The sequence below is a fragment of the Tinamus guttatus genome, unplaced genomic scaffold, assembly GCF_059628265.1.
Source record: "Tinamus guttatus ecotype Peru unplaced genomic scaffold, ASM5962826v1 Tinamus_guttatus_pri_ptg000155l, whole genome shotgun sequence".
Classification (NCBI taxonomy): Eukaryota; Metazoa; Chordata; class Aves; order Tinamiformes; family Tinamidae; genus Tinamus; species Tinamus guttatus.
Window position 1 is genome coordinate 5,203,033 of NW_028288689.1, and position 14,268 is coordinate 5,217,300.

Sequence of the window (14,268 nt, forward strand, 5' to 3'; positions counted from 1 at the left end):
TGTCTCCACTGAAGAGGAGCATTAACATCAAGGCTTAAATGCATTTAGCTGCCTTGCCCAAGCTATGCTTTCTCAGGCTGACCTTCAAAAAATTAGCTTTCATAGCAAAAAGCTGAAGGTACAGTTAAATATACAGGAAGGAAGCCGCTCACAGGCTCCTTTGTGCCTCAGTTTTCCAGCCTGGAACAAGGAGGACACAATGCTTCCTGCAATACAGCACTACGAGGGAGAGCACTGTGATGGTGCTTCCCGTTTGGACACCAGTGTGGTCCTGCTCCGACTCTCTTTGCCTGCCCTTCAAAGTTTCAATTCTGCCTATAGAAAAGGAGTCTCTGCACTTGAGAGGTTTTCCATCAGGCAAACAGATGGAATGGAACACAGGTATGCAAGAGTGATCACTGAAAAAGTTTTTTGAGATCTCCTGTTGAGTTTTCTATGAAAGAAACTACATAATTCCACACCACTAACCCAATACTTACAGTATTTAACACGGTGGGGTCTCAGACGATAGCTGGGCTAGCTGTGAGATAGCACTGTGCTAATACTAATGGCTTTCAAAGAGCTCACTATACGCTCACTCGCGGTTCACATCTTGCTTTCCTATCCAAGGGGGTCATTTCTCAGGGAATTGCAGGGAACCTGCCTGTGGCTCCCTCTCTCGGCACACCTTGTGAGCCCACGTCCACGCAGATGCAACTCTGCGACACAACGCGTCTGTCTTGCTTCAAAACTAGTTGTGTTGGACCTGGAGGATCCAAGTGGCATGTGAAGTCTTTGCCAGTAACCTCCTTCACCCAGCGGAGCCCAGCTCTCCCCTTGGTGCTGCACAGAGGTGGACACGCAGTGGCCAGAAAGCCAGTGTAAGCTAGGGAGATGGTTCTTCACCACAAATACTAACAGAGTTGTCACTTACAGGTTCTTCACATCGATGATTCCTCGAAAGGCCTTCCTCGGGATTCCTTTTATCTGGTTTTCACTCAGGTCTCTGAAAAGGGGAAGAGAAGAACACACGTTACAAACGAGAACATAATTCTCAAATCCCCAGGAAAAAAACTGAATGCAACCTGCTTGGCCAAGGAGATGCTTCTCAAATTACTGCATCACACAATGACCTCAACATCCTTCATCACCTCAAGAAGAACGTGGCACGAGCTGGAAGGGCCCTCCACCCAAACCCGCCTGAACGGCAGCACCAACAGCAGCGCTCGCACAGAGCTCCGCTACCCGGAGCCGCAGCGGAGGCACCCGGCGGGGACCGCGGCCAAACCCCGCGCCGTCCAGGGCAGCTCTGCACTGCGGGGGCCGCTGCCTGCCCGTCTCCTGCTAATTTACCACCTGTAAAAGCACAAACTGTAAAAACACCGGGCTACCTGTGCTCCGATCACAGCTACTTATTTGAAATAAAGCTTTGGGACAAACAAGATGAGCATGCCCTTCGTTATTTTGTAAATATAGGACAAAAAGTCTTTTTATTCACTAGCTGATGATTTTTCGGCTATGCAACCCTGTTGTTTCCCGCATTGTTGTAGTGCAACTACAGAAACTTTCCTGCTCGGAGACGGGAGCGACCCCAGCGCAGCGCGGGGAGAAGCGGTGCGCGAGGCCCGGCCTGTTTCCGGGCGCTCTCGAGGTGACGGGGCCTCACGGGCTCTTCTGCATCCGCCTCGTGCAGAGAGGGGCTGGGAGCCGGGGCCCGGCACAACAGCCCACGTTGACATCTCAGGTCAGGCTGTGACACACAGGCCTTTCTGCTGCTTTCCATCAGGCAGAGAGGAAAAAAGGGGACTATGCCCCTGTCAAGAGCCTGATTCAATTCCTATGAGTGCCGCGGCCTGGGCCGGCGCCCCGGCAGCCGCGATTGTTCACCCGGAGCATCGCCAACAAAAACGGGCTGCTGCCTACAAGCCTCTTTTTCAAGCTGGATTAAAATTCTTTGCGACCTTTACAATCTGCTGAACACTGATCCGCGCCGTGACCCTTCCGTCACCTCCCTGCTCTCCCAAAACGCTGGGGCTTCGAGGAGAGCCCTGGGAGGCAGAGGAGCTACAAGGAGCAGCGAGGCGAGCGCCTGCAGACCTGCTGTGCCAGCCGGGCCAAGGGAGCAGCGACCAGTCGCTCGGCCACGCGCCGCAGCTCCACGTCTCGGCTGCGCGTCCCCTACTCGCGCTAGCAGCGCGCCAGGCACGAGCCAGAGTAAAGGGGACGCTGCAAGGCGGTGAGGAGCCTTGGTTCAACGGGGCACGGAGGTCCCTTGTGGGCCAAGGCCGCCAGCCCCATGTCTGCTGCTGCTGCTGGGGTGGGTAAATCGGGGAAAAACAAAGGGAGAAAGAGCCACGCGGCGAATGCGGCCGCTCTCCTTAGGGAACAGTTTGCCTGAGCGAGCTCAACCTGCGGCACGACTCGCAAGGAGGGCGTTGGAGGGAGGTGCTAGGACAGACACGGGCTCCAGGAATTGCCCTCTCTTCCCTGAGTGCGTCCCTGCCGGTCCACACAGGTGTCCTGGCCAGCAAATCATGCTCCAAAGGCCCTGAGGGCAGAGCAAAGTGACCCAAGAGCCTTGGATTCAGGTCTGCGTAGCTCGGGGACACGGGGCTGGCAGAACCAAGCAGCCGAGGGCTCCTGCGTCCACGCTGTCCGGGAGCCCGCGCGTCCCCAGCGCCGGCTCTGACGCAAACACGACCTGGCACGAGGCAAGGTTTCTTCTAGCTTTCAGTTTTAATTTAACTAAAATGCTTTGGACACAAATTAACTCCCTCTGCAAGCATAACATTGCTCTGCTCCTCTTTAAATGTGAATTGCTGAGCCTTGCTGCTAAAAGGATTGGAAAGGGGAAAAATAATCTGCTGATGTTTCCTAAGTGGCTTTGCAGCCTCTGCCACAAGGCCAGGGTTCAGCTTCCTGCTCTGACACTGGCTATTGCATCCTAAGTGAAATTTCAGCCATCTCACACGGCAATAAAATACATTAAGGCTCTTTGGTTTTAATTTGCCAGTGACAGACCATAAATCAGTTAATTGGAACATGGATCCTATGAACATTCATAAAATAAGAGCCTGCACTTTAGCAATAATGGCTATAGATCCGCACCAATAAAATAGCTATTTTAGTACAAGTTGCAATAACGCTGAAAATAAGCAATATTACACGAAAATCAAACACGACAGCATTATAGTCTACATTGTCTCCCTTTTCAAAAGCAAAAGCAGGACAAAATGAATCTTTGCACATTTGTCAGGGATTTTCCAGATCTGTTGGGATGCACAGACTCTAAGATTAAAAAGGTAATTTGTAAGCAAAGAACTGCCCAGAAAGAAGCTGGATTGAGAAATATTTCTTGTGGTTGCTGCTGCTCTCCAATCCTCCTTCTCAAGTGGACTAAAAGATCATTATCAAAGCTGTCCCATAAAGACCTGGACTTTCCCCTCTTGTCAAACAAGTTCAGTGCAAGGACTTCAGACCCAGGCATCCAGTACTGTGCTGCCTGCAGCGTTTGCTCCGTATCTGCTTCCGTCGCTGCCTTGGGATGGGAGGCGAGCGGATCCCATCCTTGCTGTGCCCTTGATGTGGACACGTCAGCCAAACGCGGACCAGATCGGGCGCGTGCGGCTCGGGAGAGCCAAACAGCTCTGTCCTTGTTCCATAACCCCTTCCTGACACACGCCAGCCACACAGAGTCCTGAAGCTTCATGTTTTTGGGTTTTATTTTGCAAAGCAGTTGGTGGAAAGGTAGGAGCAGGGTGAACAACGCGTGTCAGCGTGCGCCAGTGCTCAGAGTCGAGCACGGCCCTCTGCAAGGGGGAAAATGAGAGCTCACAGGGCCAGCCCGCTCACGTGCTTGTTTATTTTTTACCAGGGAAGATATTTGAGTGAATAAATGTTTCCACTGTGTGTATTTACCAATAAAATAAAAAGATCCGGGCAGGTTAGTGACTGTTCTTCCACCCCACACCACCAGCCCAGAGACAGGAGCCCGAGTTACTTCAGGAAAGGCCATGCACTTAACAGAGCTCCCCACTACAACTTGCCTCACTAGAGTTGGGTTTAATTTGCACGGTATGTTATATATAAGTGTTATCCAACAGTGTTTTGCTGAATAAAATACCATAATTAGGGAGTTAAGAGAGTAGAAAATGGGGAAAGATTAGATAGATAGCGTCATCTAAAGAGAAGAGACATCTTTCCAAATATCACATCCCCACAGACCAGAAAGTCACCGGCGTGGGGAGCGATACCAGGTAGCTTCTGCAAACGGCAAATGCAAGAAATGGATATGAATGGATATTCCATAATGAACATCAGACCAAAACCCTTGCTGCAAATATCTGCAACCACACTTTTTGAGTGACTTGGTATCACAGCAGGCTGGTATTTCCTTTACAGCAAAGATCAATGCTAGAATTTTTCCTGCTCTGCTAGAATTTTGTGTAGTTTTTTAACAGTTCAAAACAATGTTTAGCCCATCCAGCAGCTAAATATTATTGTCATCTCCAGAGCCACCATCCTGCTGAGCAGGAGCTCTGCGGTACAAGGGTTTTTGCTGTTCGGTAGATGGACTAACCAGCACCTGAGGTAGCTCTTCAGAGCCATTCACGTACTAGGTAATTATTTTAGCGTCATCTTCCTCCTTCTCCAAGGCCAAACTAAAACCATGTGTTCATAAAACCCCGTCACAGCTCGAGTCTGCACAGGCTTCGACGGCGCACGGCTCCAGCCCTGACGTGATCAGGGGAATCGCTCCGTGCGCCGCAAAGTCCTTCCAGCTTTGCAGGAGATGACGCATCGTGGTCGCTCCGCAAGACGTTCCTGAAGGTTTCCATTAACTTCTCAAATGGAAAGGGTTTGCCTAACCTGGAAACAGTGCTGCACCTACTAGCTGCTCATGTACCCAACACAAAACCAGAAATCAAGTCCATGAAATGTTTTAGGTGACAAAGATGCAAAGGAGATGAACTATGAAACTACCACATCACTGAATAACTGATCAACCATTGGAACTGGGCTAGACAACCTTTCTTGACCTAATTCTCTCTTTGTTAACAAACAAGATTTTTGTAGCAAAGCTATCTCTGAAATTTTATGCTGTCTTCTGAAAAATACCTCCTTGTCCAGTTACATTCCAATGCACATAAATTTCACAGAGTAGAATAAACATCATGGTTGTAATATTTATAAAATAATATTATTTATTGAATTGAGGGTATACCCCTGCACTTTAGCCACAAAAGCAGACTGTTTTAGAGGAATAGGTAGCAATTGCACATGTGAGGATCTGGGCTCTGTTTTTTTTAATGCTCTCCTCTAGAAAGAGGCCAATTACTTAATTTGTTAGCCCAACCACCATAGGCATTTCTGTGGCTCTATGAAAGCAATGTAGGTGAAACTGAACCCATGGATTGCAAAAATAAATTACAGTGAAGTTCCATTCATTCTAGTGAGGTAGAAGTGAACTGCAAACTGTTGGAAGGTCCCACAGCAAGAAAGACAACCTTCGGGCTATGGGTGAGCCCTGCTCATCACGAGGCCGTTCTCGGGGGTGGGAAGCGAACCACGACGCAAGGGCCACCACTGCCCACTGCTTCACTCTGCGTTTGAGTTCTTACGAATAAATGATAATATTAGGCCAGCAGCACCTGTTGAAGTCCCAGAGAAGACAGTTTTATGCATCCTGCTGCTTTTTCCTTTCATGGTATCTTAGTTCTATGGTATCTTAGCCCCTGTGACATGCTGCAAATGTAAGAAGATATGCTTCACGTGGGCTTTGCAGTCTTCCTTCATTTTTCCACGTGGCTCTGATACTTAGATTTATTAGGCCAAGATGCTGTACCACAAAGTGGCTGCCTCTACAGGGGATATTCATGTAAGATGCAATGTTTTAAGCAAAACTACCTTCTCATTTTTAACGGTAGCCTACACGCAGCCCCAAGCTGCTCAAGCACTCCAGAGCTCTACGCAACCTGCCCCTCTCCTTCCACTACTGCAGCCACCCGGATGAGAAAAAGCCCACCAAGCTGAGCCAAGTAACTGCTTTTGAAGGGCTCCCTAGGTAGCAAATCACCCTTAACAACTCCACCCCCCACACACAGAGCTCAGCATTTGTTTCTGCTAGGCTTTAAAAATACCATCGCAATAAAAGAAAGAAGTTTTCCAAAGAGACTAGTTAGCTAACATTTACCTACATCCACATCGCCCATCAGCTACCACAGCCAGCTAAAGCAACTACTTCCTCCAAAAGGGAAGCTGCGATATGAACTTCCTTGCAATCACCTTGGCCTATTGAGTGTTCTCAGTAAGTTCGAGTTCTCTAGAAAATCTCCTATCAAGGGTTACCTAATATCAGGGAGGTAAAACTCCTATCAAGCCAAAATTAAAACAGTTTTCAAGAATTAACAGTTGTCCTAGAGCTAATTTCATTGCCCTGACTCCACACGGACTGCGGAGCGCTCCCTTCCCAGGGCAAAACGACGACGTGACCACGGGGCTAGGAGGCAACACTGCCTTTCCAGTAGAGGTTCCTCTCCATTGTGGTCAACGGCAGTGTCCCATGGTGGCCACGCCACCGCCCCAGCCACGGTCACCGGTGGCCATGGGCTTTGGAGGCCAAGGAAGGCCGCGCACACGGTGCCCGCGGCTCCCTGCGCGCCCGCCAGCACCATGGGCACGACCACATCAAGTTTCCAAGCACATAGTTAATGTCCAAATGGCAGAGCGTATCGATTCGCCGCCCATCCCCTAGTATCTTAAGCTTACCCAGAAGACTATTTTATTTAATTAACTTGGTGCTTTATTAATATAAATATTCCACTATTGATCATAAGAGAAGCTGACGCATGTTTGAGTCGGGCAGACATCACATCCATTTAATGGAGCTCCACTTAGGAGAGTAGTTGGCTCTAAATCAAGGTAAATGGTAGCAAGTGCTCCTCGGGGATGACAGGGCTTAGCCCGATCTATAACGTTTTTACAGAGCTAGTTTTTTTAAAAGCAGCCAGCATATGGAAATTAGATATGAAAATGGTCTCTCCTTGCACGTATCAATTAAGCATGTCAATACCTTAATTAAATTGCTCAACTAAATGAGATTTATACCAATGAATATGTTTTATAGTTATAATAGCTTTTTTGGCCACCGTTCAAAATGTCAAATAAATTGTGAAAAGAGGATTAAAAAAGTAGTAATTGACATTCTGAACTGAAGCCAGTATTTTTTTCTCTCATTTTTTCCCTTCATTCATGTGATTTTGGAGAACATATAAAGTAATGAACCCTGTAATAGCTTTGCTTTTAAAAATGTCTTGTCTTTTCCAGTTCTCATCCTTCTTATTCCAATCTCTAACTAGTACAACACTGGAATTCGGAAGCGCTTCAGCCTAAACCGCGATGGGCCTCTTCCCTCTTGGAGTCTCCCTTTTGCCCCTCTCCTGCAAGCACGAAGAAAGTGCAACTTTTCCACCCAAAAACGCAGCCCTTGTGCAGGCGTCTGGCCCCCTCGCAGCTCAAACCTTGGCCTAAGATACATTCCAGGTTTCTGTATGTCACTCCCTAGTCTAGAAGTTTGGTCTGTAAATACTTCAAGAAGGCATTTATTATAAAATCGCTCTCTCAATCACTCACTTTGCTTAAAAAAAAAAAAAAAAAATTTTACCAATTGCTGCACTTAGTAAAAACCCTTACTAACCCCATCAAAAGCCGTGCGCACCTGACAACGTGCAATCAAAACTAAGAAATGGCTCAGCAAGACTTGTTTAACACAAGCCAGCGGTTTACGGACGTCTTCCCCGGGCTTCTCCGCTCCGCACGGGACTTGCGCTGCCGCAGGTGAGCGCCACTAAGAGCCGGGCGTTACCGGCGCCCGACTTGATCTTTCCCTCCCATTCAGTTTCGTTGTGGCGCCAACCTCATTTCTTCTCCCTTGTCCAACCATTAAATCAATTTCTTTAGCCAAATTTCACGGTAGTGTCTTCTGTGACAGTGAAGGATAAACTTGATATAAATCAGTTTGTTACGGTAAAAAAAAATCTAGATTTGATGGGTGAACTCTCAGGAAGAGGTTAAGGAATAATTGCATAAGCTTCACCTTACTGCTCTCCACTATTCTTACGAATATTGAAGATGTAACTCGATTTTCAATTTAAATAAAAGCAGAATTCACTGTCTTAATAGCAGTATTTCTAGCACACTGAAGTACTACTATTTAAATAAAATGGAAAATAAGCTTATTTGATTAGAGTACCCACTCTCTGCTTTATACAGCTGAGCTAAACCCAACTGTTTTGTGCCAAAATCGTATTATTCCAGTTAGATTATTCAATTACACTGAGGACATCACAGCTACTCACTGAAGCTTTTTCATCCCTTTATTGGTACAGACTACAGGTAAGGCTAAAGAAATACCATATTCTAATTCATAATTCATTCCATAAATTATATTTCTGTAAAAAGTAATCCATTACAGCTGGCTTGTGGCCTGAATAAGATGTTATAACACAAAGAATGCAAAGCTTTTTTGTCTGCTTTATCAGCCATGGCCTCTCTACAAGCAGAGCCTTTTCACTACACTGTGTGTGTGAACCGGTCCGTATCTGCTGTCCTTTTACAGCTAGACGGAAACCAGTGCCCTCGAGACCAGCCTATCTCCATTTTTGTGCTACCTTGTCTAGTTTTCAGGTACACCTCTTTTCTCTACAAATTAAGAACAATTTGCAATATTCTACTCAATCAAATTAAAAAATTGATAGATGTGTAAAATGGCACTGGATTTGTCCAAACTAGCAACAGTGTCTGTGCTCTCTGCCGCTTTGTTCGCCCTGATAATATTACATTGGTTTGTTAGCCCACAGAAGACACTCTGGAACAGTCCTCCCTTCTACTTGACATTTTATTTGTGCTTCTCTTTCATTCATACGATGGTTTTTGCAGCTGCTGATAAAGGGTAACATTTGCAACTTTAAACTAGACAGTTGTGTTCCTGACTTCATTTCAGGCTCACTTCACACGAACAAGTCAGACGGATGCGACATCCCAACACACATCTAACTGACTACTGGGGTGGATTTTAATCTTCGCTTTCCTAGGGAAAGTCTAAACCCGGGAAGCAAAGAAGCAGAATATAACAAATAGGCTAAATGATGTGCAACTTTTAAACAGCATTTATTTCCCTCGGCTTCCATCAACTGGAAGCGCAAAGCGGCACTGCTTTCAGCGCGAACCCGCCACGCACAACGCTGAAAAACACTCCTAATTGCTAACATGTTGCAGAATCCCGGGGGACCGGGGAGACACGACACTTGGTTGGTTTTGAAAGAGTGAATTTAATTTTTCTTCATGGTATTTGCTCAAAATTTACCCTACCTGTTACAAAATATACCATTTTTTCTTGCAAAAGGATGCAAAAAGAGGTACGTGTTTTCAAAGCAAAGCAAAACATTTAATCAAAAGACCTTATGCAGAACCAAACCATCCGTCATCCTTAACAGGAAAGTCATATGAGACTCTTCCAACGTTCGCCTGATTCTCCCTCCTCATTTGAGAGCAGGATTGTTTTTGCCTCGTGCTAACGAGCGCCGGGGTGCGAGCAGCTCCCTCCAAATGAGGCACCGGGCGGAATCAAAGCCTCAGCGTCCTAACGAGACCGCGTTCTCCTTCCTACAGCAGTTGCTTAGGGTTGTTCCCTTTCTTTCTTTCTTTTTTATTTATTTTTTTTTAAATAAAAGGAGAGATTGTAATTTTTTCAGACAATTCAAATAGCAGACTTGACTACAACATGAAACTGAACTCTTTACATGTCATAATGTTTTATGCAAGCACCTCGAAGGCGGTGATCTCGGCGCAGGAACCTGCGCTTGCCACAGCACTAATACACCGGAGTGCTTTTTCCTTCTTTTCACTCAGAAAAAGCAGGAAAAGTGAAGCAAAACCCAACTCTCTCATGTCTCTCAACAAACTTCCCTGCTGTAAATGCAAAATTAAGACCTCAAAAAGGCACGTTTGAAGTTTGTAGGCATCAATGTAGATTTACTTTAAAAAATAAACATCCAACACATTCCAGAGACAACAGCGACTCTTCAGATAACACAAAACCACTGCTTTAATCGGCTATTTCTTTAAGTTTCAGAAGATGAAGGGGTATATTTCAATTAAAAGCCAAAAACATATTGGCCAAGGGAGAATAATTAGAGAATATGCATGTTGTGACCCTTTTCATATTCAAAGCAATAACAATGTTTCTTCAAAGCTAAGTGCCCTATTACACATAAGTTTCTGGTATCATATGGGATGTTAACACATAGTCCATTAGGCTTTCACTTTAATTAGAGTTCTGTAGGCTAAAACAGAAAAAAAAATATTAGAAATATTGTCAAAAACAACAAAAAAAGCTTTAATGTGTATCAGTAATACAAAACTCATGATTTATAATCAACTCAGCTAGTGTTAAATAAGCTAAGGATGCACATAGTGAACGTGTATCGGGTCAGGGACGGACACAAAGCTTGTTAACGCACGGGGAAGACGCTGCTCGCGCGCCGAGCTCCCCCAGAGCTTCCTGCGGCGCTGGCCACGGCCCAGGGCATCCCGGAGCGTTTCCCAGGCCGTGAGGCAGGGATCCCGCTTCCCTCGCTGCTCCAGGCAGGAGCGCATCCGTGCGCAGGCTTCGCGCTGCCCCGCGTTAGCGCTAACGGAGGCCCGAGGCCAATGACCAGCCCTACACGTGCAACTCAACCGTATTGAAGGGGCCACACACAGGCTGCGGGCGAGACCAGGGGTGCCAAAAACCCAGCTGACCCTTCGAGTCAACCACCACGATGGGCTGCCTGGATTTGGATTTTAACCTGTTTCAATCAGGGATGCTCGCTGAGCTTATCCCTTTCCTGGGGACAATTCACAGCCTGCAACGCGGTTTTATCAATATTCATTCTCTCTCCCCCGTGCTTGCTGCATCTCTCCCCGTGAAGGTCTCCTTGCAGGCAACCCTGGCAGGAGGGCTGACACTGTAACACTCACTACAGCATTTTATTATCAATAAATACATTTATTCGCAGGTGTAATTCACACATCGCTCTTCTCACATGGAAGAGCTGCTGGACAGCAAAAATAACCCCCTGGTCCCCATCGAACGGGACGAACGATAAGTGATTTTGAGAGAGCAGGTAATAGAGGTAGGCTGTATATGTACCGGCCTGTTTAGAGCCCGAGGGTTAATTTTATAGGGGTTTGTTCAAGCATCTTGTTTCCTGCAAATGAGCTACATTAGCCAGATGCCAAGCTGATACAATAAACAGCCATGCCAAATCTAATGAATTAGGAAAAAGAGAACCACATGCAGAAATTTTCACATGAAATCAGGTAATGACAGGAAAGAAAAATTAAGATATATTAAAATACATAAAATAGTGTTATATTTAAGTTGCAGCATGATTCTAGACATGAAGACATCTGCTACATTGCTGTCTTGATCGTAACTTTTCATTTTAGCTCGAAAGGCAAAAAACCTTGATTTTCCTCTGGAAGCACTGGGGCTTTAGATAAACCCATAAAAGTCCATCAGTAAATGCTGCAGCCAGAGGACTCATTTTCTGATGGGGAACTGGAACATAAGACAGGATAAACTAAAATTTTACCATGCCGTTTTTCAGAACAAAAATTTGCATTTCTTTGCACTGCTGTGTGGCTACTGCTTGCACCAGAGAGGCCCACAGAGCAGCCCTGATTGGTGAAAAAAAAAGTAGGAAGAAGGAAACCCGGGCTCATTTCAGATGCTAATGCAGTTTAATGAAAAAAAGAAAAAAAAAAAGAACATGGTAAAAGTGATGCAGGAGTCCAACTGTGTTGCTAAAAGGAGCTAAACAAACCTTTGATGGGAGCTTATGCTGTGTGTTACTAACCTGCTGCAAGAGCAGCTCTGATCAAGGACAGTATTAATGGGTCAGGAAAACTCCCTATGTTTTTACCGTGTGCAATCTGGAATTATTTCCATTTTTTAAATCCCTCTTTTTGCAGATAGTTAGAACTGGACATGCCCTTGAAAGAAAACAACCAGCAAAAGAGCGTGCGCCGGAGATATTGCCAAAAGCCACAGAAAATCAGCAGCCGCTGAGCGGTTCCCGCTGCCACGCGCGTCCCTGAGCCGGCAGCCACCGCCAGCGCCGCCGTCCTTGTCACCACACTGCGACACCGACACCGCAGCACAGCCAGCACCTCCTCCTGCTGGGGAGGAGGAAGCACCGTCTCAGCTGCATTTAAGAACTCCAGCAAGAACCACCAAAACGCCACGGTTCAAGCCCTCCAGTGCACGTTACTAGATGGAGACGGGATGACTAAACGGAGGGCAGGATGGCAGCGGATCAGCTCCCCGGAGTGGATACGTGCAGGCGAGCGGGCCTGCGCTTGGCTATCATCATGTTAACCATCAGTCATAGATTATACATATACATTACATATATTTTGATCCCTATAATGAAACACAGACCATGTTTGATTTATCCATTTCACAAGCTCTGAAATAGACCCATGTCACATTCAAAACAAACTTGGAAAGCTACGTTTCCTGAAGGAGCAACCATGCTTTCTAAAATTAACAGTCCAAATTATTGCTATCATCAGGGAAAATTAAGAATAATCATATCACGTTATCCTAAAATTTCTGAGTTACTACTATTACTATTATTACTAGACAGGTTCAGCTCTGCTACGCCGGGGGCCACACGCTCCAGTTTCCCTGTTGCGTGTTCCAAACAGCGCCCATAAGAGCAGCCCAGAAAGACAGACACGAGAGGGGTTTTAGACAGACGCACGGACAGCTGCATCTGCACCTTGCGGCCAATTTACCACTTGCCCATTGATCTTTCCAGGGCTCCAGGTCTGTTTCAGGAGGAATTTACGGAAAGACAGGGCTTTTTGCTTTCTCTAAACGCTGCTTCACTGAAGGGCAGAAGAAGATATTACTTGCGACAGCTTTCTGCTCGGAGAAATATGTAAAAAGGAGAATCCGCATTTGAGCCTGCTGGACTCCAGCTGAACAAGATCTCAACGTGGAAACACAACCAGTTGTCTTGTCCAGTAACTTACAACTTCCTTCATAAAAGGCCTCGGTTGGAAAGACGCTGGAGAAGAGCGGAGCAGCTGGAAGAGCTGCCGGGGACAGGGCCCCCACCCGCCGCGGCGACCCTCGTTTCGTGCAGCCCACTCTCGAGATGAATCACTCCTAATTCCTGCCTGGCCGAGGCAGAGGGAACCACTTAATTAGATTAACTGATCTAATAAGCAGGGAGCTCCACAAAGATCTTAAAGCTCCAGCATCCATCCCCTTCCTCGAGAAATCCTTCAAACAGGGGCCCAAAGGGACGTTTTACCGCAATGACAACCTCCCTCTCCAGATTTGCCCAAATCCCCTCAGCAATGACCCCTCCAGAGGTCCCCAAATCCTTCAGCATCAATATTCAGGGCAAAGACCCGAAAAGAATAAAAATCCCAGCCAGTTGCATGCACCCAAGCAGCAGATACACGCGACTGCAGGTGAAGCACACGCTCCATTCCTTTAAATTAAAACCAAAGACATTAGGTTGATGGTTGTAATTCTTAAGCTGCCCCCACTCTACAGCCCGGCATAGGGCACGCTGCCTTTTCCTCAAGGAGCACACCAGATTTCCTGTCTTAAACACACTCTGTAATTAACAGCCAGCAAATAATGAGTGCCCAGGATATATAAGCCTATTAGAGTGCTGGCAGTGCTAAAGACTCACGCTGCTTCACTGCGAGCTGCACTTGAAGAGGTGATTTATGGAGGACATTTTTTCATTAAGTAATAGCAAATGGTTTCCACCCTCACAGTGCCCAGCAATCTTCTGGGGAAAAAGCGCGGCTGCCGAGTCCTTTTCTGGAGGAGACCGCTCCAAGGACTCTGGCTAGAAGAGAAAATGACAATCACTTACTCAAGGTCATAGAAAAATAAGGGCAAAACCAACCAGAGGTTAAGCATAAGGTACCTGACTGCAGAAAAATTGTCAGTTATAGAAATAATACAGTTTGCTTTCAAAACACACACGGGCTGTAAATATACCCTGCTAGAGATACAAAAAAAGAAGGCCAAATTGTCCCCAGGTGTCTCCAATTATCACCGCTATTGGTACTTCTTCTACATTCATGATTACCTCCAAGCAGCTATGCTCTTACTGTCCTATTTTCCCTTAATTACCTATCCGTCCCTACCTTGAACTGTACGGAAGGCCCCGCGATCGGGCGGCAAAGCTGCACGCCAGCTACCACCACGATGAT

At 46.4% G+C, this 14,268-nt stretch overlaps 1 protein-coding gene across 1 annotated transcript in view; it reads right to left on the bottom strand.

Moving 5' to 3' along the window:
* Positions 1-14,268, bottom strand: part of SLIT3 (slit guidance ligand 3) — a 353,962-nt gene that overhangs the window by 184,688 nt on the left and 155,006 nt on the right. The window contains exon 5 of the mRNA XM_088522712.1: positions 914-985. Coding sequence (XP_088378838.1) covers positions 914-985 — 72 coding nt within the window. The remainder of the gene's footprint in view (positions 1-913; positions 986-14,268) is intronic.